The sequence below is a fragment of the Globicephala melas genome, chromosome 10, assembly GCF_963455315.2.
Source record: "Globicephala melas chromosome 10, mGloMel1.2, whole genome shotgun sequence".
Classification (NCBI taxonomy): domain Eukaryota; kingdom Metazoa; phylum Chordata; class Mammalia; order Artiodactyla; family Delphinidae; genus Globicephala; species Globicephala melas.
This window is the reverse complement of record NC_083323.1, coordinates 2,764,589-2,788,091: the sequence shown is the minus strand read 5'-3', so window position 1 is coordinate 2,788,091 and position 23,503 is coordinate 2,764,589. Positions and strand designations below refer to the sequence as shown.

Sequence of the window (23,503 nt, the reverse complement as noted above, 5' to 3'; positions counted from 1 at the left end):
GGGAGGGGGCTGGAGATCACCACCGGAACTGGCAGGTGTGGAAGGGGAGGGGGTGGCCCAGGGGGCATGGCCACTATCCCCAAATGGGACATCCACCCCAGGCTCCCAGGCAGCCCAGCCTCCCCGCCCCAGAACCTTTCCCCCCAGTTCTGGTGTCTACCTCTTGTCCTCTATCCCCCTGCTTTGTGACTCCCTGCCACCTTCCCCTCTGCCCTCATGCTCCAGAGAGTTCCAGAACACACAGGGGGCCCACTGTAACCCTCTCCCTGCATGAACTGAACACGTGAGGACCATGTCAGGATGAGAGTGCAGGATGAATCCGGCGGAGAGGGTCCCTGCCACCCCCAGACCCCGCCCCCAGAGCCCAGCAGCGGCCCTCCCGGGTACCCCCGGCCCCTCCACAGACACCTCCTCTCCAGGAGGAAAAATCTGTCGCCTTGAACATCTCACCCTGAGGATGCCAGGCAGCCAGGCCGTCGGCAGGGGGAGGGCTAGATCAGGAAGTGTCTGATTCATTTACTGGGGCCTCCAGGGGAAAATATCTGGAGATGGAGCGAGCAGGCATCTGAAAAGCACCGCGATAAATACATCAGATCACACGGAGCAAATCGAAGCGGCGGCTTTGCTGATACATACTGAAGCTCTGAAACTTTCACGAGACAGTGGCTGGGCCCCAAACAGGCTGGAGCGAAGGCTGAAGCAGAGAGGGGCTGCGGGCTGCGAGGGCGCTGGATCCGCCCACTCTGTTCGTTTCCCTCGACGTGGGATCATCCCCTTCCAGGGAGACCTCGTGGCCTTTTGTTTCCAAGACGATCTGACAGTTATGAGCTGCCAGCTTATTATCAGGCTGCCGTCTGCTTCTCCTGTGCCGTGGGGACACCCACCTGGGGATGAGTCTACCTGGAGGGTGAAGACGGGGGCCAGAAGCTCAGACCCTCCAGCCGGGAGAGCCTGGTGCCCCCTACCCGTTGGCCACCAGCCCCATTGTTTCCTCTGGTTTCCGGAGCTTCCCAGTGGAGAAGACTCAGCGCTGATTCTCATTCCCATCTCAGGGGGGGTAACACTGAGGCCCAGCCAGGCTGGGCAAGGTGACCACGGCCCAACAGACCTGGGACGGTTTCCCTTCCGAGGCAGCCTGTGCCCTGGGAGGGCAGCACCCACCGTGGGCCCGTCTCAGATGCCTTCTGCAGAGGTGACCCACCAGCCCCCTGGGCAGTGGAGGGCAGACCTGTGTCCCGAGGAAGGCCAGGAGTGGGAGGGACCGGGCATAGAATTAAGACGTCAGTAATGAAAGATGGGGGGACTTCCCTGGCGGTCCAGTGGTTAGGACTCGGCGCTTCCACGGCAGGGGGCACAGGTTCGATACCTGGTCGGGGCACTAAGATCCTGCAAGCTGTGCGTCACGGCCAATAGATAAATAAGTAAAAATAATGAAAAACGGGATTGATCACGAGTTGGTTTCAAGTAAGGAATAGGACAGACCTGGGTTCCAATGCCACCCCCACCGCCGCCGGCTGTGTGACGGGGTTGGGGCTGGTTTCTCAACCTCTGTGCCTCCATTGCTTCAGCCGGAAAAGATGATCATGAAAGTATCTGCTCCCTTGGGGGGCCGTTGGGAAGATTAAACCAGGAAACGGAGTTTAGCCCAGTGCCTGGCACATCGTAAATGCTTAACAAGAATTCTCAGCTCTTGTTATTTATATTTGTCATCCCCTGCTTGCAGCAAATTATCCCCAAATTTAGCACCTTAAGACATAACACACCATTCACACCAGCTAAGACATGGAAGCAACCTAACTGTCCGTCGACAGAGGAGCGGATAAAGAAGATGTGGCACATATATGCAATGGAATACTACTCAGCCATGAAAAAGAACGAAATAATGCCATTTGCAGCAACATGGATGGACCTAGAGATTGAGCGAAGTAAGTCAGACACAGTAAGACAAATAATCATGATATTGTTTATGTGTGGAATCTAAAAAAAAGGGTACAAATGAACTTATTTACAAAACAGAAGTCGAGTCACAGATGTAGAAAACTAACTTATGGTCACCAGGGGATACGGTGTGAGGAGAGGGATACATTGGGAGATCGGGACTGATATATACACACTACTGTATGTAAAATAGACAACTAATAAGGACCTACTTACAGCACAGGGAGCTCTACTCAGTACTCTGTAATGGGAAAAGAAGCTAAAAAAAAAAAAAAAGAGTGGATTTAGAAAGATGTAACAGATGTTTATCATTTCACCGTGTCTGTGGGTCAGGAGCACCTTGGCCGGGCAGTTCTGGCTTTGGGTGTCCCGGGTGGGAAGCTGCTGTCAAGATGCGGGTTGGGGATGCTGCCGCCTGAAGGCCCCCACGGGGCTGGGGATCCGCTTCCAAGAGGGCTGTTGGCGGGAGGCCTGAGTGCCTCACCACGTGGGCCCCGCCAGGGGGAGCTGACTTCCCCAGAGGGAGTGACCCAGAGCGAGGATGGGGGAAGCAAACCTCTGAGGTCACCGCCGTCTCTCTGCCGTATCCCACTCATCAAAAGGAAGTCTCCAAGTCCAGCCACACTCGAGGGAGATTAGTCTCCATCTTTCAAACGGGAGAAATCTAAGAACTTGGTGGACGTATTTTAAAGCTGCCGTGTTATCGCCAGAAGAATAAGACCAGATCTCAAGGGAAGGGGGGCAAGGGAATTGTCTAGAAAGGCCCGTGAGAAGAACTAGAAAGTAACTAAACGCAAGTTGCAACGTCCTTGAGTTTCTGCCAAGAGCAAGGCTCCCACTGCCCTGCTGATCTGGGTCTCCCCATGGAGGGTGGGGGGGCACCCCACCAGGTCACCCTGGACCCTTGGGCCAGGCAGCCCCACCCAGGGACTGAGTGTCTGGGGAGGAACCGGCCGCCAGGCCTCCTCGTGGCCTGTCCCTCCCTGTCACTGTGCCCCTGAACCCGGACACCACAGGGACGCCTGCCCTGGCTGAGAAGGGGTCCCACACGGGCACCCAGGCTCCAGAGACACCTCCACCACTGCCCTGAGGGCCCCATCCTGGGGGGTGGGGCCAGGGCCACTGTGCCTTTCAGGAAGATCCCTCGGGCTCTGGAGGGGCAGCCCAGGAGGGAGGGTGGGAGGCTGCTCTGGGGGAAGAAGGGGGGGCGGGGAGACCAGGGCAGGGAAGGCCTAACAGGGGTGGGGAGGCTGCAGGAGAAAGGGGAGGGGAGGGTCCTGCCCAAGGGTCCCGCCCACCACCCACCCTTCCCCGGGCCTGGACACACTCACCGCCTGGGTCCCTCCATCTGCCTCCCCTAACTGGGGGGGAGCTTGGGTGTCCCCACTAAACCAACAGCAGGAACTGCCTCTCATTTCTCCCCTGCTCCCCAGGCCAGGCAGGGTCTCTGTTCCAGGTGCCACCCCCGCCCCAGGGGAAGCACAGGACTGCCCTGGAGGGAAGCAGGGAAAACATTTACAGGGTTCAGTCACGTTGGGTAAGCTTTCCTGGTGTGAAATGACTCTGGATGGCCCAAGTCACACGTCACAGGCACAGGTCTGGAGGGGAGGAGAGGCCCCAGAAGCGGTGACGGGGGCTGCACTTTGAAGTGCTACAGTGCAGGTGGGTTACAGATGGAATATGCTGTCTGATATTTAAATTATGTTAAGTCGATGAAATGGACAAGAGGTTTAAAAAGACTCCTGAAAAACGGAGAACCACAGGTTGAAAAGAAAGCAATTGTAGCAAAACAAGGAGGAAGAGGAGGAGGGAGAGAGGGAGGGGGAGGGGAGGGGGACGGGGAGGGGAGGGGGGGAGGGGAGAGGGAGGGGAAAAGGAGGGGGAGGGGGGAGGGAGGGGAGGAAGGGGGAGGGGAGGATGAGGAGGGGAGAGGGAGGGGGAGGGGGAGGGGGAAGAGGAGGCAGCCTGTCCCATCAGCCCTGGGTGGCAGCTCCTCTGTGGCCCCAGGAAGACCTAATCAGAGGTGACAAGGAGTCAGAAGAGGTGAGGGGGAGGATTTTGAACCCTGGATTTGCTTCCCCTTGGCCTGTGGGTATGTTGTGTCCTAATGAAGGTGGGATGCCACCAGATGGACACATTTAGACCAGAAAACAAAGGAAACAATTTCTCCAATTTCTCCACAATGTTTAAAGTCATGCAGTACACATTCTCCCACATGGTAAAAGTTTACAAAACGTCACGATCAATGTCCTGAAGCCCCTTTTGAGGTTTCCTTGGCAAGAGACACTCGCTGCGTACCTGGGGAAAAGCCCCGTGCCTCCCGCGCAGGTGTGCGGGGTGACCGTGCAGGGGGGCCCAGCACAGTCAGAAAGTTAGTTTCCATAGTGACAAGAAGCCAGCTTTGGGCTGCTCACCAAAGGACAGATGGGCAGAAAGGATATATTCTCAAAGTAAAGGTTTGTTTGTTTGTTTAAAAAAAACAACGTTTTGTCAAGAAAAAGCTCAGGGAGAGGGGACCTCCCTCCCCCTCCCCTCCCCCTCCTCCCCCCCCTCCCCCTCTTCCTCCTTGTTTTGCTACCATTTCTTTCCAACCTGTGGTTTTCCTTCCTGACGGGAAGGCTATTGGGCAGGATTTCAAGAAGGACTCGGGGACTGGGTGACGGGCCATGTCACCCCTACGAGGCATCCTCTGCTCCATCCATCCATCGCCTCCAAGTTGAAGGCAGAACTCAGAAAACAGGCAAAACGAAACAACATCAGTGGAACCTTCCAGTACTTCGTACTCAGATCAGTAGTGAGCCTAAAATATTCCTCACACACAGAGTCCTCCCAGCTGGTGGTCAGATCAGCCCGTAGAGATGCGGCCCCTCGGCTTCTCTGAGAGGAACTGGGCTGCCAACTTCCCGCCCTGCCACCTGCCACGCAGCAGGTATGTAAGGGGATCATGAATCACTCAGGTAACAATTTCGACAATGACAGAGAGACAGATACCAGTCTTCTGAGCTAAGGGCATAGTTTGAAAATGGTTTTGGCCTTTGGGAAATGTTTGCATTGTTGTGTGTTTATCTGTTTATAAAATTCATACCTGCCCACTTAAAACACTCTGGAAAATACTGTCTAATCAGTGGGAAAACCTTTATGTGAAAACTTTCACTGTGATCTGAGAGTATTTCAGGATCTACTTCAGAACAATGTTGCTGAGTGTTGTTGTTGTTTAATCAGGACTTCAGCTGGGATTGGGCCACATATTTGAAATATCTGGGGAGAACCGACGTATTTACAATGTTCAGATTTTCCAGCAGCATGGCATGCCCCCCTCCATATACTGATGGAATTATTTTCTCAGTAGAACTTACAGTTTTCTTTTCACACCGCTGCTGAATATTTTTTATTGCAGCTGTTTCTAGGTGTTACTTTTTTTGTTTTAATCTGTTGCTATTTTGAGTGGAATCTTTCTTTCCCATGATGGACACTCACTCGTCATTGCTACTCTGTAGGAAAATGAGAGATTTGAAAATATTTATTTCGGGACTTCCCTGGCAGTCCAGTGGTTAGGACTCTGTGCTTCCACGATGTGGGGGGCTCGGGTTTGATCCCTGGTCGGGGAGCTAAGACGCTGCATGCTACACAGTGCGGCCAAAACATAGAAATAAAATTCATTTAGAATCTGGCCAGTTTGCTAAACTGTCATTCATTATAGGTTGTTTATGCTCCTCTTTGAAAATCACTTCTCTTGGGTTTTCTGGGTATCCTTGGTAAAACTCGAAACGGTTACTGCTTCCTTTCTAGTCATTATACCTATTAGGTCTGTGTTACGCTTTGAAGCATCCGCTAAAACTTCAGAAAACGGCAAAACAATGGTGCGAACGTAGCTTCCTTGGTTTGCACCTGTCGTTAATGGGAATGCCTCCGGCACGTCCCTGTGAGGCGTCGTGTGGAACGCTGGTCCCTCTGGAGAGGCCCTGGTTTTCCAAGAGACTTGACAGGCTTTGAACGACTGCCTTCCGGGACCTCTGTGGGCCCGGGGTGGGGAAGGCAGAAGTGCCTCCTTATTGGACCATCCATGTGACTGGCGTGTGTTCTGATAGGCTCCTATTCTGAAAGCATCCTGACTTGAGCTGAGCCCCCGCGGTTGGGCCGTTTGTCGGCATCAATAGTTGTTTTGTTCAGTTGCCTGAGGTTTCTTCCCTTGCACTGGGCGTGGGTGGGGGGATCCCAGGTGGGTCCCACCCCGGCTCGCCTCGCCTTCTCAGGAGCTCTTGTTGATTATTCTTTATATATATATATATATATTTATTTATTTGTTTTATTTTTGGCTGCGTTGGGTCTTCGTTGCTGCGCGCAGGCTTTCTCTAGTTGCGGCAAGCGGGGGCTACTCTTCGTTGCGGGCTTCTCACTGCAGTGGCTTCTCCTGTTGCGGAGCATGGGCTCTAGGTGCGCGGGCTTCAGTGGTTGTGGCTTGTGGGCTCAGTAGTTGTAGCTCGCGGGCTCTAGAGCACAGGCTCAGTAGTTGCGGTGCGTGGGCTTAGTTGCTCCGTGTCATGTGGGATCTTCCGGGACCAGGGCTCGAACCCATGTCCCCTGCATTGGCAGGTGGATTCTTAACCACTGCGCCACCAGAAAAGTCCCAAACCTTAAATATCTTGTACTATATAGTCTATCTTATCATATTTTTTTCTGTGTCCCTATTACTTTTGATAATTTTGTATGCGTATGTTTTGTCTGAGCGGTTACATTTCTTTTTTTTTTTTTTTTTTTTTTTGCGGTACGCGGGCCTCTCACCGTCGTGGCCTCTCCCGTTGCGGAGCACAGGCTCCGGACGCGCAGGCTCAGCGGCCATGGCTCACGGGCCCAGTCGCTCCGTGGCATGTGGGATCTTCCCAGACCGGGGCACGAACCCATGTCCCCTGCATCGGCAGGCGGACTCTCAATCACTGCGCCACCAGGGAAGCCCTACATTTCTTTTTTGTTGAGGTAAAATTGACATAACATAAAGTGAACCATTAACCGTTTTTAAGTGTATAATTCAGTGATAGTTATGATTTTTAACAGTGCATTTATAGACTATTCATAATCATTCTCCATTTGCTTTACATCAGCAGTTCCTTTACACTCTTAAAAACCATCAAGGACCCCAAAGAGCTTTTGTTTATGTGGGTAATATCTATTGATACCGTATTAAAAACAAAAAACTGGAAAATTTGAATTATTTCACTTAAAAATCACAATGATAAACACATTGCATGTTAACATAAATAACATTATTTTAATGAAATATAACTGTATTTCTAAAACAAAGAAAAAATTAGTAAGAAGAATAGCATTATTTTACATTTTTGCAAATCTCTTTTGTGTTTGACTTAGGAAGACAGATGGATTCTCACATCTGCTTCTGCATTCAGTCTGTGATAATAGATTGTTTGCTTTGCATTTTGAAGAAAACCTGGCTTAACACAGATATGTAATTAGAAAAGGGAGGGATGTTTTGACAGTCTTTTCAGATAATTGTGGATATTCTTCTTTGGCAAGTGGTGGTTCTTTAAAGGTTGGTTGTATTGTGGAATCTGAGACCATATCAGTGACCTTTTTTTACTCTGTTACGTTAAACCCTACATGTCTATTTTGCATTTTGACTGGATCATTTAGCCCTTTATGATTTTGTAACATCATGCACTGTGTCATTTGGAAAATGACCTGAGTTATGCAAATATTCCAAATGTTGACACATTACGTTATACATTATCAAAAAATCACACTTGTTAAACCTAACCAAGGAGGTGAAAGACTTGCACACCGAAAACTACAAAACACTGCTTAAAGAAGATGCATTTATAAACGGAAAGAGAGCCATGTTCATGGATTAGAAGACTATTGTTCAGATGTCAATACTACCTAAAGCAATCTACAAATTAAACACAATCCCTATCAAAATCCCAATGACTTATTTTTTGTAGAAGTAGAAAAAAAATCTTACAATTCATATGGAATCTAAATCCAAATAGCCAAAAGTAATTTTGAATAAAAAGAACAAAGTTGGAGGACTCACACTTCCTGATTTCCAAACATATTACAATGCTACAGTAATCGAAACAGTGTGGTACTGGCATAATGACAGACAAATAGACCAATGTAAAAGAACAGAGAGCCTGGAAAATAAACCCTTGTGTATATGGTCAAGTGATCTTCAACAAGGGTGGCAAGACCACTCAAGTGGGAACAGAAAGTCTCTTCAACAAATAATGCCGAGAAAACTGAATGTCCACATGCAAAAGGATGAAGATAGACCCTTATCTTACAACAAGCACAAAAATTAACTCAGAATGGATTAAAGACCTAGACATATGACCTACAAGTACAAAATTCCTAGAAGAAGACACAGGGGAAAAGTTGTATGACATGGAACTTGGCAATGATTTCTTGGAGATGATGTCAAAAGCACAGGCAACAAAAGCAAAACTAGACAAATGGAACTATATCGAACAAACACTTTTGTACGTCAAAGGACAAAATCAACAAAGTAAAAAAGGAGCCTATGGGATGAGAGAAAATAGTTGCAGATCATATGTCTGATAAGGGGTTAATATCTGGAATATATAAACAACTCCTACAACTCAACAAAAACAACGGAAGTCAGATCATCCAGTTTTAAAAATAGGCAGAGAACTTGCATAGACATTTCTACAAAGATGACATACAAATGTGAACAAGCATAAGAAAACATGCACAGTATCATTAATCATCAGACAAATGCAAAGCAAAACCACCGTGAGATACCAGCTCACACCCATTAGGATGGCTACTATTAAAAAAATTACAACAGCAGGAAAAAAAGTATTGGTGGGAATGCAGAGAAATTAGAACCCTTGTGTACTGTTGGTGGGACTGTAAAATGGTGAACTCACTATGGAAAACAGAATGGAGTTCCTAAAAAATATTAAAAATAAAACTATCATACAATCCAGCAATTCCACTTCTGGGTATATACCCAAAAAAGTTGTAAGCAGGTTTCAAAGAGATATTTGCACACCCATGTTCATAGCAGCACTATTCACAATAGCCAAGAGGTGGAAGCAACCTAAATTTCCATTGATGGATGAATGGGTAAACAAAGTGTGGTCTACACATATGGTGGAGTATTTTCATCCCCGCAAATGAAGGAAATTCTGTCACATATTACAACATGGATGAATCTTGAAGACATCATGCTAAGTGAAATAAGTCAGTCACAAAAAGACACATACTATATGATTCCACTACTATGAAATATTGAAAGTAGTCAAATTCATAGAAACAAAATAGAATAGATGTTATCAGGGGCTGGGTGGGGGAAGGGGAGATGTTATTTAATCGCTATAGAAGTTTCAGATTTGCAAGATGGGAAATTTCTGGAGATCTATTTCAGAATAATATGTCTGTGCTCACTGCCATTGTAGTGTACACTTAACATTTGTTAAGATGGTAAACTTTATGTTATGAGTTTTTCTTACCTCAATGAAAAGAATCTAATTTGTTAAGATCACCACTGACCTCATCAGAAAAATCTTTAAAAGTATTAAGAAGCTATGATTTCATGACGTTGGTCACAAGTTTTCCAACATTATAATTTTCACACACCCAAAATTTTATCATTGGCAACAACTACTGTCAGTTGTTTTCCTTGAATGACAGGCTTCCTTCATTTTTGAACAAAGAAAATACCTGACAACCACCCGTATCTGGATAACCATATTTTGTCAGTGTTCTCTTAAGTAAAAATTGCATTCCATGCAAAAGGAACTGGTTCAGCTCATAACTCACATGTTTGTGCGAGAACTTTTCCTGAAGGTGACAGCAGTGCTCAGTACATAGCTGAACTGCTTTTTGAATACTTCCCGTTTTGTCAAGACCATCTCCCATCATTTGGGCTGCTGTAACAAAATGCCCTAGATGGGTGGCTTATGAACAACAGCAATTTATTTCTCACAACCTGGAGACTGAAGGTTTGAGATCGGGGCACTAACTGGGTTGTGTTCTTTGGTGAATGCTCTCCGCCTGGTTCATAGACGGCATCTTCTCACTGTGTCCTCGTGGGTGGGAGGGGCGAGGGAGCTCTGGGGGGTTCTCTTTTATAAGGACACTAATCTCATTCATAAGGGCTCCACCCTCATGACCTAAACGCGTCCCAAAGATCCCCACCTCCTAATACTATCACTTTGGGGGATTAGGATTTCAACATACGCATATCGGGGAAAAACAAACATTCAGACCATAGCACATAGAAGGTTGGGAGTATGTGCCTCCAAGCATTGGAACCTAATAAAATTAAATTTGTTTTGCTGCTCTTCAGGGACATTTCTTCCCCTGCAAACACATGGCAGTAAATAATACCGTAGCTGCTGGTACAGTTGGTGTCAGTGCCTCAACTGTGCCGAGGGTCGTGCCAGCCTTGCCTGCCACTGATTTTACACCATCAGTGCAAATGTCAACCCAGTTGTTCCAGAATAAATGATAAGCTTCACAAAGTTCTTCTGCAGTGTGAAGATTTCCTCCCACTCGTGTTTGGTGCTGAGAAGGCCCAGAAGAGAAGATCTTAGGTGCAAGGTGGTGCTGATACGGGACCAATGCACGTGGATAGCGTATCTGCGTCCGCGGATATTTCTGTATGCAGGGCAGAGTTCACCTCTGCTGACGAACTGTTAACTCAGTCTCCATGTTTGCAGTTAAATATTTACACGACGACTTCACCGTGGTGCTGGGCAGTGGAGGGCTGACTTTCCGCCCAGTGCCGCTAACTCTGCATGGCGCTATTAGTCTCCCCATGATGCCCATGTCTCCAGCTAGTGAAATGGTAGCTCCGTAAGATGCCTCAGTGGCTTCTTAATTTTACTTTGAGAAATTGTAATGCACAATTTTGGCTTTTAAAGCTCTCATCACACTTACGTTTAAAACATGCCGTCCCTTTTTTTCTTTACACTCTGAATGCCTGGCCTCATGCTGATGCTGCAGCTTTGCCGATACCGTAATACTATGTGAAAGTGTTCTGTTGCATAAGACACAGTAAACATTTATACAGAAGAGGAAATAGCTTTCACCAAGTTTTTGTTTCTTACTTATACTTTCACCCAGTTTCTTCTCATTCATCATTTTCAGCATTTTTCAACATGGATGGTAAAAACGGGGTCTGAGAAAGTGAATCCCCTCCTCTTCCTTAAGCCAAAAATTCATCATTAAATATAAGAAAAACTTATAAATAAATTTTAATTTTAAAATAGAATATTATTAAATTCTAAAGAAGGCAATCTTGAAAATTTTTTTTTTAATTTGGAAAATTTTCCCAAAAATTAAAATATTTTTGTAAAACAAAACAAGAAAGAGAAACAGATTTGAGTTAAGGGAAAAGGAAAATTCTTCTAAGAACTGGTTAGCATTGTCCAACAATAAGGCAGTTGTCCTTAGGAGGAGTGAGTTGCCCATCATTGGAGGTAATCAAGGACAACAGGAGGCTGGGATACTGTGGAGGAGGCTCATGGTCCAGTGGGAACTTGGGCCCAATGGCTTTGAAGGTTCCAGAGCCCTGGTGGTCTGCCTTCTATGCCCACCATCCACTGCTCCTCCTAAGGTCTCCGGTGGCCCCCCCATCTCCAAATTTGTGTCTTCCCCAGAGCCCTCTCACTACTCAGGCTTTCTGCACTGCCAGAAGACTTGGAACAAGCTCCACTTTGAGCCCCTCCCCCTGGTTTGGGAGACATCAACAGCTCTGGGTTCCTCCTCTCACTCCGCAACCGTGGAGCTCGGTGGCCTCCGTCCTCCACCCGAGCCGTGGGCCTTCCCCCAGCTCGGTCCTCGGGCCGCCTCCTCCTTCCTTCTGCAGGCCTGCGGAGATCTCAGCTTCCCGCTGACTGGCGCTTTCTGGGTGGCTGCAGGGGCTCTGGACCCTCCCACCAGAGGGGGCGGGGCCATCATAATCTGAAGCACCAACGCCCAGCCACGGTGCCCTAATTCAGCAGCCCTCTTGGCCTCTTGTAAGGGGATGCTCCCTCCTCTTTGCAGCGCCAAGGAATTGAAGCTCCAGGGCACTCGGGAATTTGCTCCCGATTCCCCCGGCAGGAAAGGGCAAAGCTGGGGCTTTGGCTCGGTGGTCTCCCTCGGAGGCCTGTGCTTGGCATCTCCGCGCATCTGCTTAGAAGGATGTGTAGGATCCGCAGAGGCCGGGGAGGAGGGGGAGAACATTCCAGGCCGAGGAAACACCGCAGTTGAGGCAGGCAGGGTGGAGCACGCCTGGGGAGTGGGCCCCATTCAGCTCAGGGCAAGGCCGTGGGGCCTGCTGGGCGGATCAGAACAGGGGGCGAGGGGTCCTGGGCCTCGTGGGAGGCAGTAGAGGGGACAAAGGGACCCCAAGGGATAAGCCCTGGGGCATCCAAGAGAGCAGGGCCTGGGAGGCACACCTCTGGGGCTGGAATCCCACGCTGCTAGTTTGGCACACCGCTAGGGAGGGACAGGCACACAGACAGGGCTGCTCCCCCTCGGGCGTTGGAATGTTTTTTCTTTCAGAGAACCGTCTTCCCTTTACAGGATCTGAGCACCCTGCCCACACGTGACGGCCAGCGTGGGATTTCTCTTGCTTTAGCAGTGAGCAAAACAGCCTTCAATTCTCAGCGTGCATTTTCACTCAAACTGCACGGTTGCCATAGCAGAGTTCAGCGACCCAGAACTTCGGCACACGTGCCGGATGTCAGCCTCTGCAAGGACACGACAACGACAGCTCTCTGGTCCACAGACCCACGGGGGCTGCTCGGAGCCAGGGCCAGAGGTGACCCACGAGGCTCCACCGCAGGCACATTCAGAGACCGATGAGGAAGCACAGAGACCAATGGGCCCGAAGCGCTGGGTTTCAGAACCACGGCAGCCCTTCCTCCCAGCTGCCTCCCGGGCTTGGGCCCTAGCGCAGGGGACCCGTAACGGAGTGCCTGCACTACTTTTTTCTTAAAAAGAAGGAGTCAAAGATAAAGGTTCATTCCTATCTTTGACCTCAGAGACTCGGAGACTAAAGAATAATTCTAACAACATAAAGGCAAAGTCTTATAGAATTAAAAACAGGATTGATCCTTTCAAAATCACTGGTGAAGAATGAAAGCCCCTCTGGGGCTTCCCTGGTGGCGCAGTGGTTGAGAGTCCGCCTGCCGATGCAGGGGACACGGGTTTGTGCCCCGGTCCGGGAGGATCCCACATGCCGCGGAGCGGCTGGGCCCGTGAGCCATGGCCGCTGAGCCTGCGCGTCCGGAGCCTGTGCTCGGCAACGGGAAAGGCCACAACAGTGAGAGGCCCGGGTACCGCAAAAAAAAAGAATGAAAGCCCCAAATGACCATATCAACACACAGAATTTTTTTTTTAAAGAAATAAGCATAAAACCAAAAAAAAAAAAAAGCATAAAACAAAGATATAGAAGATCGAACATATTCATCTGGGTCATAAGTAAATAGATGGGCATAAGGTCTTTCCTAAAGGAGAAAACATTTTCAAATTGGGTTTAAAAATATTCACCTATACATCCACCCATCCATCAAGCCATCCATGAATCCTGAAGGGGGTCCTGAAGCAGCCCTGTGACTTAGCTCCAGCCCCACTCTGCCTCAGTCGGAGGCAGTCTTGATTGCCCAGGGAACCAGCGGAACACACGCTTATCCTTGCTTCTGGTAACATAAATCTATTCACCCATCATCCGTCCATCCACCTATCCACCCATCCACCATCCATCCGTCCATCCAGTCATTTATTTATGAAACACTTCCTGAGCATCCTTCTGTGTGAGGCCCCAGGACTCAGAGATAGTTCTGCTGGGGTTCTCACCCTTGAGTCTTTCAGAGCCTACTTGGTGAAGGCCCATCTGTAAACAGACATATTGACAAATGTGGTCAGGGTAGTGGGGGTCCAATGAAGGGCATGTCTGCTGGGGAATCAGGAGGGCTTCCTGGAAGAGGTGAATTGTGAAAGCTGGGCCTTAAGAGATGATTGAATGCTGGTCTGTGAGCAAAGGGGCTGGGGAAGGGACCGCCCACTCAGAAGGAACAGAGTGCATACATACCGTCGGCATGGAGGGCAGAAGGAACCTGAAGGGGGGGGGCAGGGAGTAGCAGAAGACAAGGCTGGAGAGGTTGGGGTTAAGGGACATATCCTGGGGTCACTGGTTTCAGGCTGAGTAGTTTGGGCTTTATCTTGTGGACAGTAGAAAGCTCTGAGGTCTTTAAACACAGCGTGATCTGATGACATTCGCCTTTTATAAATCTCACTGGGATGGTGACAGTGTGGAGGACGGCCCAGGAGAGAGATCGTGGGCCTGGGTTCTGCCATGACAGTAAGAGTCCCAAATCCTCAGCATACTAGGAAGACACATCTGGCAAAGCCTGTGAACATATAGGTCAGGTGGTTGCTATGGAAACATCAGATGTTTCCCTTCCTATGTGAGCAGGGTGGGTATGGAGCAGATCAACAATTACCTTGGGTTTATAGGCATGAAGGTGGAGCTGGGCTGCCCTAAATGAATATTGCCAGTGAGATCTGTGTCACCAATCTCCTCTGAGTGACACTTTGCCCAGAGAAGGCCATTGTGTCAGGGATGAGCAGAGATGGAGCTGCCGTTTTCATCCTGAGGGCGACATGGGAAGGCACTGAGTTCATTAAAGCTGTTTAGGTCAATTACACCAATGGGACAAGTGACCTCACATAAGTCTGAGATGCAGCAGTGGCTTGACAGCGGAAGTGTGTGACAGAGACTGAGAGCAAAAGAGTCCCTCGATTCCAGAGGAGGAGGATCCCTTTCAGGGTACCTATTGCAACCTCATTTGATGGGTGAAAAAAATAGTAACAACAACAACAAAGTAATGATAATCATGATGGTGGTGATGATGATGGTGGTGATGATGGTGTTGGTGGTGATGATGGTGTTGGTGGTGATGATGGTGGTGATGGTGGTGATGATGGTGGTGATGGTGATGGTGGTGGTGATGGTGGTGATGATGGTGTTGGTGGTGATGATGGTGGTGATGGTGGTGATGATGGTGGTGATGGTGATGGTGGTGGTGTTGGTGGTGGTGATGGTGGTGGTGGTGGTGGTGATGATGATGGTGGTGATGATGGTGTTGGTGGTGATGATGGTGGTGATGGTGGTGATGATGGTGGTGATGGTGATGATGGAGGTGGTGGTGTTGGTGGTGGTGATGGTGGTGGTGGTGATGGTGGTGATGATGGTGTTGGTGGTGATGGTGGTGGTGGTGATGGTGGTGATGGTGGTGGTGTTGATGGTGGTGATGGTGGTGATGGTGGTGGTGGTGATGGTGGTGATGGTGGTGGTGGTGATGGTGGTGATGGTGGTGGTGGTGATGGTGGTGATGGTGGTGGTGTTGATGGTGGTGATGGTGGTGATGGTGGTGGTGGTGATGGTGGTGATGGTGGTGGTGTTGATGGTGGTGATGGTGGTGATGATGGTGGTGATGGTGGTGGTGGTGATGGTGGTAGTGGTGATGGTGATGACTATTAACATTTATATTGTGCCTAATATTTTCTGCCCACTACTGTAAACACTACCTAAATTAACTCATTTAATCCTTACAGAAGCCCTATGAGGGGATATTTTTATTCCTGCTTTTCAGGTGGGGACCCTGAGGCACAGAGTGGCTAATGCATCTTGCCCCATGTTGCACAGCCCACTAAGGCTAGACAGCACCAGCATTGTCCTGGTCCAGCAGTGTACGCTGGAGATAGAAGGCATTTTGGAAAAAATTGTTAGCCCTCAGACAAGGGTGAAAGTGGGATCATTCTAAGTGACTGGTGGTTCTGCAGAGTGTTTGCCCTTGATCCGTGCCTAGGCTGGGTACCCAGGCGTTGTGTGGAAGGTGGGATGCAGAGGCAGGGAGGATGGTGCAGGCTTAGAGCTGCTCCAAACCACATGCATTCTGAGTGGTTCCCGGGGAAGACAGAGCGCTTTGGGCTCAGTATAAAGGGGACCTTTACCCCCACAGATCCGGGGTGGGAATGAAGAGATCACACAGGGATACTGTGGGCTTCTGCCTTCAGAGGTGTGCAAGGAGAGCCTAATGATCACGTTGTAAGGGTTCGGGCTTGGTGACTTCCGTGGCCACTTTCAACTTTGGGATTGTATTGTCCCCATTTCACAGATGGGGAAACTGAGGCTCCACGGGTGACTTGTCCATGGATGGTCTTTCCATTTAGCCACTGCTCCGAGCTGGCAGATGGGAATGCTTCTTTTCCACCTCTCATGCTTCCATGCGGAGGGACATCCTTTTGTGTAACACTCCTGGACCCAGATGGGGAAGAGAGGGCTGTTCTGCAAACCTAATCCTCTGGGGGCTGGGATCCTGCTTAGCCTGACCTGGCCTCTGCCAGGAACTCAGGGACCAAGTGGCTCATAGGGAGGACATCCAGGCAGGGCATGGGGTCTGATGCAGTGTGATCTTGGGTAGACCAGTCACCTGTCCTGAGCATGGGTTCCTCACCTAGAAAGCTGAGCTACGTGAGGATGAGGTACAGGTTGTGGGAGCTCATGGGTGTTAGTTGAATGAATCAGTGTTGGCTGGGAGGTGCGTCCGTACTGCAGTGCCCTGCCTGGGCAATTTCCCCCCAAGGACTTTCTGCTCCCCAGGGCATCCCAGGCTGAGGGGCTGGGGGGTCCCTCCTCAGACTGTCCAAGCACCCTGGCTCCTCCCTGGGACGGGCACCTGCCTGAGGGTCTCTGCCCCCCGCCTCCACCCCCCGCTGGCCCTGTCCATCGTTTTCAGCTGTGGGTGTCCATTCTTCATATTTCCTGGCTCCTCTGTGCACCTAAACAGCTGGTGCCGTGTGTTCTGGGTGATTTCCCTTATTTATTGCCACAGTTTCGGGAGGCACATAACTCTGTCTTCCAGCCATTTTACTGCAGCCTCTTTAAATGGAAACAATTGATCAGGCCTTTGCTTTCCTCCTTCTGTTCCAGTCCCTCCTCCCCAGCTGCCTCACCCCACCCCTTCTCTTTCAAGCAGCAATTAAATTTAAATCTATTTTCTCTAAAGAAAAAAATTAATCACAGTCTCAGGCCCAGGAGTGTCCCAGAGTCAAGGGGACCTGGCAGGACACACAGGGCTGGACAGAGGGCAGCTGACTCTGCCCTTACGGGGGGAGCAAGTCCCCAGCCCAGCTCCTGCCCAAGGCAGATTTTTACCCCACTGGGCAGAGGCCTCATAGGTCACAGGGAGTGCGACCAGCGGGTCACGGGCATCATGGTTCGTCATGGAACGCAGTTAAATGGGCCGTGGGTCAGGCAGGATGCGCAGGTGGTGCCCTGGCCTTTGAGAGGGGGCTGAGGTCATTGCCTTGGCTACTCTTGGGGTCCCGTGTCCGTGTCCCAGGCAAGGAGCTGCCAGAGGGGACGCATGTGTCATTGGCATAAGGATGGTGAGCTTCCGGTCCCTGCTCATCCTTCCCTCTTTTTTAGCCACGAGGAAGCTGAGGGCCGAATCTGCAGTTGAGATTCAGGAGCTCCTTGTGGCCCGAGGCACATTCTGTCCCCTCGAGAGTGTCAGGCTGCCTGCCCTGCCCCCCTCCCCGTCACCCTGGACTCCTCCCTGGTGCTTCCCTGGTGGCGCAGTGGTTGAGAGTCCGCCTGCCGATGCAGGGGACGTGGGTTCGTGCCCCGGTCCGGGAAGATCCCACATGCCGCGGAGCGGCTGGGCCCGTGAGCCATGGCCGCTGGGCCTGTGCGTCCGGAGCCTGTGCTCCGCAACGGGAGAGGCCACAGCAGTGAGAGGCCCGCGTACCGCAAAAACAAACAAACAAAAAAGAATGACCAGATGTGGTCATTGCTCGTCCTGAGTCCGTATGCACCTCCTCTCGTCTGCCCAGAGCCCAGTGAGCCAGTGACCACCCCCCGCCCCGTCCCGGATGTATGGAGAAAGGAAGCAGCCAGCAATGCCGCTGGGGAATTCACGTCCTGTCTGGAGACCCCTAGGAGCGGGTGATGCAATAGAGCAGTCAGCCCAGTTGTTTCACGCGGCCAGTTTCTCAGGCCCCTGAGCCACCCGTGGAAGGAATCACGCAGTCTGTGTTCTGGTGTGTCCGGCTCTTTCACTCACCCTAATGTCTGTGGGCTGCTCCCACACTGCTGCAGGTGCCATGGGCTGTCCCCTTTCACTGCCGAGTAAGTCCCTCTCTGTGGACGGAGGGCAGGTGGTTCACTCCCCTGTCGATGTTTCCAGTTTCTAGCTATTATCATGATTTCTTTTTTGGTGGCCATATACATTCTCTTAGGTATATTCCTAGGAGTGGAATTGTGGGGTCACGTGGTAAAAGTATGCTTAATTTCAGTATACACGGTCAAACAGCTTTCCAAAATGGTTTGACCATTTTACGTTCCCACCCGGAGGTGTATGAGCGTCCCAGTGGCTCTACATCCTCACCAATGCGCCTCACTGTCAGTCTTTCTTTCCTAACCCTTCCAGTGAGTTAGAAACTATATCTCATTGTGGATTTAAGGCAATGAGTTTGAGCACTTTGCCTGTACTTATCGACCATGAGTCCCATTTCTTTTTGTGAATTGCCCATTCACGTTGTTTGTCCCTTTTTAATTGGATTGCTTTTTTGTATTGATTTATGGCAGCTCTTTACATATGATACTTATGAGTTCTTTGTCAGAAATGTGTATCATGTATATTTTTCCTGATCCATGGATTGTTTTTCACTTAATAGTGTCTTTGATGAGCATAAGTTTAAAATTTTGATGACATTAAATTTATATATTTCTTTATGATTACTTCCTGTGTCCTCTCTAAAAAATATTTGCCTACTCCAAAAGAGTGAGGATGTTTTCTCATGCTTTCTTCTAGAAGATTCATATTTCTACCTTCCACCTTTTGGTCAATGATGCATCTTGAATGAATGTGCGTGTATGGGGTGAGGGAGAGATCAAAGTTTATTTTTTCCGTATTGTCAGCTAGTTCCACGACTGTGTGTTGAAAAGACTCTCCTTGGTCTGCTGAATTGCCCTGGTGCCTCAGTTGACTATATATGTGTGGATCTGTTTCTGGACTCTCTTCCATTCCATTGATCTATTTGTCTGTTTTGCACTAATATCACACAATCTTAATTATTGTAGCTTTATGGTAAAGAGAGTGTCCTCCAACTTTATTGGGTTTTTTTCAAAGATTTTATTGGATATTCTAGGCTTTTTACATTTCTGGATTCATTTTAGAATTACCTTTTCAATGTCTGTAAAAAGACCTGCTGGGATTTTATTGGGATTGGATGGACTCTATAGACCAGTTTAGGGAGACCTGCTATCCTAACAAAATTGCATTTTCTAATCAATGAGTATGGCAAACCTATTCAGGTTTTGAAAACATTAATTCCCCTCAACATGTTTTATAGCTTATCGTGTAGAGATCTTCCATATCTTTTATTAGATGAATTCTTAGGCATTTGATATGTCTGATACTATTATAAATGGTATTTAAATTTTTCATTTTCCAATTGTTCATTACTAATATATAGAAATAAAATTAGTTTTTGTATATTGACTTAACATTTTTGCTAAATTTGCTTGTTACTTTTAGTAGTTTTGTCATAGATTCCTTAGGCTTTCCATATACACAGTCATGTTGGCTCATACGGACAATTTTGCTTCATCCTGTTCAATTTTTTTTGCCTTTCATTTCTTTTTCTTACTTTCCTACACCAGCCAGGACCTTCCCAATGATGTCAAGTAGAGCAGTGAAGTAGGACATCTTGCCTTTTTATTAGATTGGGGAAGTTTGTTCTGTTACATTTTGCTGAGAGTTTTCTTTTCAATCAGGAATAAGTGTTGAATCTTCTCAAATGCTTTCTCTGCATCTATTGAGATGATAATATTTTTTTCTCCTTTATTCTGTTGAGTTGGTGAATTACATGGAGTTTTAAATGTTAAACCAACCTTGCACCTTGAATAAGTCCCACTTGTTTATGACACACGCACACACACAGGTTTTGGTTTGCTAATACTTTGTTCAAACTTTTTACATGATTTTATTGTTCTGTAACTTGACTTGATTCTAATTTTATACCATCTGACAATGCTGCTTTCTAATTGGAGTGTCTATTCCATTTACATTTAATTAAGTTACTGATAAAGTTGAGTTTACATTACTTTCTTGCTGTTTGTTTTCTATGTGTGCCATCAGTTCTCTGATTCTTTACTGCTTTCTCTTGGATTCACTGAGCATTTAAAAATATTCTATTGTATGTCCTGTCTTGACCTTTTAGTACCTCTTTCCTTTAAAGCGACTGTTCTGGGTAATACAACATAAATCCTTAAATGATCACAACCTACGTTGCATTAATATTATACCACTTCAAGCACAATTTTAAGGACATTACAGCAGTGTAAGTCCCTTTAACTCCCCTTCCTCTTGTGCTATGATTGTCATATATTTTATTTCTACATGTTATAAACCCCATAGCATGATGATATCATTGCTTTAAACAGTCAATAATCTCTGTTCATTCATTCTGAATTCATATTTTCCTCTAAATTATATAACAAACTTACAGTAAAAATTTAAAGTTGTCATGTGCTAATTCCAACATCTGGGTCATCTGGGCATTTACCTCTACTAACTGTTTTTTCTCTTGATTATTGGTCACATTTTCAACCAAGAGTCCAACTGACCTGGGGCTCTCTCTCTCACCTCTCATATCTTTTTGTTCCTCTCTGGTTTCAAATGCGTTGAGGGTGGGGTCAGGCCCTCTCCTTCTGCAAGTACCAGGAGACCATGTGGATCTCTTTTTGCCCTCAGCCCCAAACTCCAATTCCTCTTGCATCCTCCATGAAGGGAGTGATCTCTGTGGTCTTATCAGGAACTAGCTCATTGGGAATTAGCTACAGGTTTTTTATTTTGGCTGCATTGGGTCTTTGTTGCTGTGTGCGGGCTTTCTCTAGTTGTGGCGAGTGGGGGCTACTCTTTGTTGCAGTGCTTGGGCTTCTCATTATGGTGACTTCTCGTTGTGGAGCACGGGCTCTAGGTGCGCGGGCTTCAGTAGTTGCAGCACGTGGGCTCATTAGTTGCGGCACGTGGGCCCTAGAATGTGTGGTCTTCAGTAGTTGCAGTGCATGGGCTCAGTAGTTGTGGTGCACAGGCTCTAGGGTGCTCGGGCTTCAGCAGTTGTGGCTGGTGGGCTCTAGAGTGCAGGCTCAGTAGTTGTGGCACACGGGCTACGTTGCTCCACGGCATGTGGGATCTTCCCAGACCAGGGATCAAACCCATGTCCCTGGCATTGGCAGGGGCATTCTTTTTTTTTTTTTTTTTTGCGGTACATGGGCCTCTCACTCATAGAGTCTGCGGCCCAGAGGCCTCACAGGCTCTCCCTGCAGGGGACTCTGCACCTAGGTGACCTGGGGGGTTCCAGGTGGCCTCTCCCGTTGCGGAGCACAGGCTCCGGAGGTGCAGGCCCAGCGGCCATGGCTCACAGGCCCAGCCACTCTGTGGCATGGGGGACCCTCCTGGACCGGGGCACAAACCCGTGTCCCCTGCATCGGCAGGCGGACTCTTAACCACTGTGCCACCAGGGAAGTCCTAGTTACAGCTTTGATTAGTTCTAGTTCAACCATGGTTTCAACTCTTTTGAGAATAAAATCAGACACCATCTCACCCCCAGCAGGGCCTGGAATCTAAACACCATGAAACTCAAGATCTTGCTCTGCTTTCCAACCTCACCTCCATCTGCCTCTAACTTCGCATTATCAGGTGATAGAGATTATTTTTACCTTTGGGTCTCTTTCAAATTCCAGCCTGTCATCTAAAAAAGAACATATATATAAAATATATTATATATGTATGTACACATATATGTATTATATATGTACACATATCACACACATATATTACGTGTATAAATGTGTAATATGTATGTGTGTGCATATATGTATATATTTTATATGTATATGTAATTATATATGTATAATATATATGTATAACTGAATCACTTCGCTGTACACCTGAAACCAAGACAACATTGTAATTCAATAAAAATTTTTAAAAAAAAGGAAAAGAAAAAAATTCCGGTCACATAAGCCCATGGTGCTGAAAGGGGTTGGCTGGTTTCTCCTTGCGCCTCAAGTGTCTTGGTCTATGGCAGGCAGAGGAGTGAGGCCCCGGCCTTAGTAACTACCCCAGATATGATGGCAGCCATTACTGTTCGCTCACTTACGAAGGCCTTGTCTTTCTCTGAAATTTGCTTCATTTCGAGGTGTTTTTTTTGCGTTTGTAGCTCTATGAAGGCTTATCAAGTATGATTCTGTAGTTTGTGTGGTATTTTCTTGCTGTTTCTGTAGAGTAATGGTCTTTATTTTCTACATCAACTAGAAGCAGGACTCCACTGTAGACATAGTTTTTGGTGCATTTCAGGAAGATGGGAGACACCACCAAGCAGAAAAGTGGAAGAAAAAAGACTCATGAGCGCTGATGGAGGGTGAGTGGGACCCTGAGCCTGTGGGAAACGGGTCCCCAGGGGCCCATGCCTCCACTCCTGAGTCCCCAGCAAGGCAGGGGGCTGAGCCTGGTCCTTCCTCAGACAACCTGGGATACCTAGGTCCTAGGTCAGCAGCAAAGCCAGGCTCCCAGAGGAAGAAAATGACTCCCCTGTGGAGGACGGTGACCCGACTGGAAGCCTTGCGGACCGCCAGACGCTGCGACCACGAGCGTATGAACTACCTCACTGTGATGATTTCACCAGCACCCCAGGAAAGCAAATGCCGTGGGCGAGAGGCAGCAAGAATAACACGACAGATGCGCCCCCCAGGAGTGCACGCACTGGGATGCTCGGATTCGGAATGTGAAATGGATGTGTACAAAACGTTTGAAGACGGGAAAGCTGGAAGCTGTCGGTGAGGGCAGGACCCTGGCTGAGGGGGCTTCGTATGTTCAGCCAGAGCAGGGCTGCGGCCCAGAGGCCTCACAGGCTCTCCCTGCAGGGGACTCCGCACTTAGGTGACCTGGGGGGTTCTAGGGAGGTCACCGGGGAGGAGGATACCTGGGGGGGAGTTACTTGGGGGGAGGATACCTGGGGGGGTTTACCTGGGAGGAGGTTACCTGGGGGGGAGGTCACCTGGCGGGGGGTCATCTGGGGAGGAGGTCACCTGGGGGGAGGTCACCTGGTGGGGGGGGTCACCTGGGGGGAGGTCACCTGGGGAGGAGGTCACCTGGGGGGAGGTCACCTGGGGGGAGGTCATCTGGGAGGAGGTTACCTGGGGGGGAGGTCACCTGGGAGGAGGTTACCTGGGAGGAGGTTACCTGGGGGGGAGGTTACCTGGGGGGAGGTCCCCTGGTGGGGGTCACCTGGAGGGAGGTCACCTGGGGGGAGGTCACCTGGGGGGAGGTCAGCTGGAGGGAGGTCACCTGGGGGGAGGTCACCTGGGAGGAGGTTACCTGGGGGGGGGTCACCTGGGGGGAGGTCACCTGGGAGGGAGGTCACCTGGGGGAGGTCACCTGGGGGAGGTTACCTGGGGGGGGTCACCTGGAGGGAGGTCACCTGGGGGGAACCTCGGAGGTCCTCTGGCAGATGACTCTAG

At 48.9% G+C, this 23,503-nt stretch overlaps 1 protein-coding gene across 4 annotated transcripts in view; it reads left to right on the top strand.

Annotated features, from left to right (window-relative positions):
• TBC1D22A (TBC1 domain family member 22A) overlaps positions 1-23,503 on the top strand; it is a 385,336-nt gene that overhangs the window by 332,287 nt on the left and 29,546 nt on the right. Inside the window, exons 13-14 of one of the 4 annotated variants that reach the window (XM_060306127.1) lie at positions 4,761-4,867; positions 12,490-12,511. The exons of 1 other annotated variant lie outside the window; for it this stretch is intronic. In XM_060306127.1, coding sequence (XP_060162110.1) covers positions 4,761-4,867; positions 12,490-12,496 — 114 coding nt within the window. In that variant the 3' untranslated portion in view covers positions 12,497-12,511. Of the gene's footprint in view, positions 1-4,760; positions 4,868-12,489; positions 12,512-22,340; positions 22,653-23,503 lie in introns of those variants that run through there. 2 more of the 4 variants (XM_060306125.1, XM_060306128.2) reach the window with 2 other exon arrangements.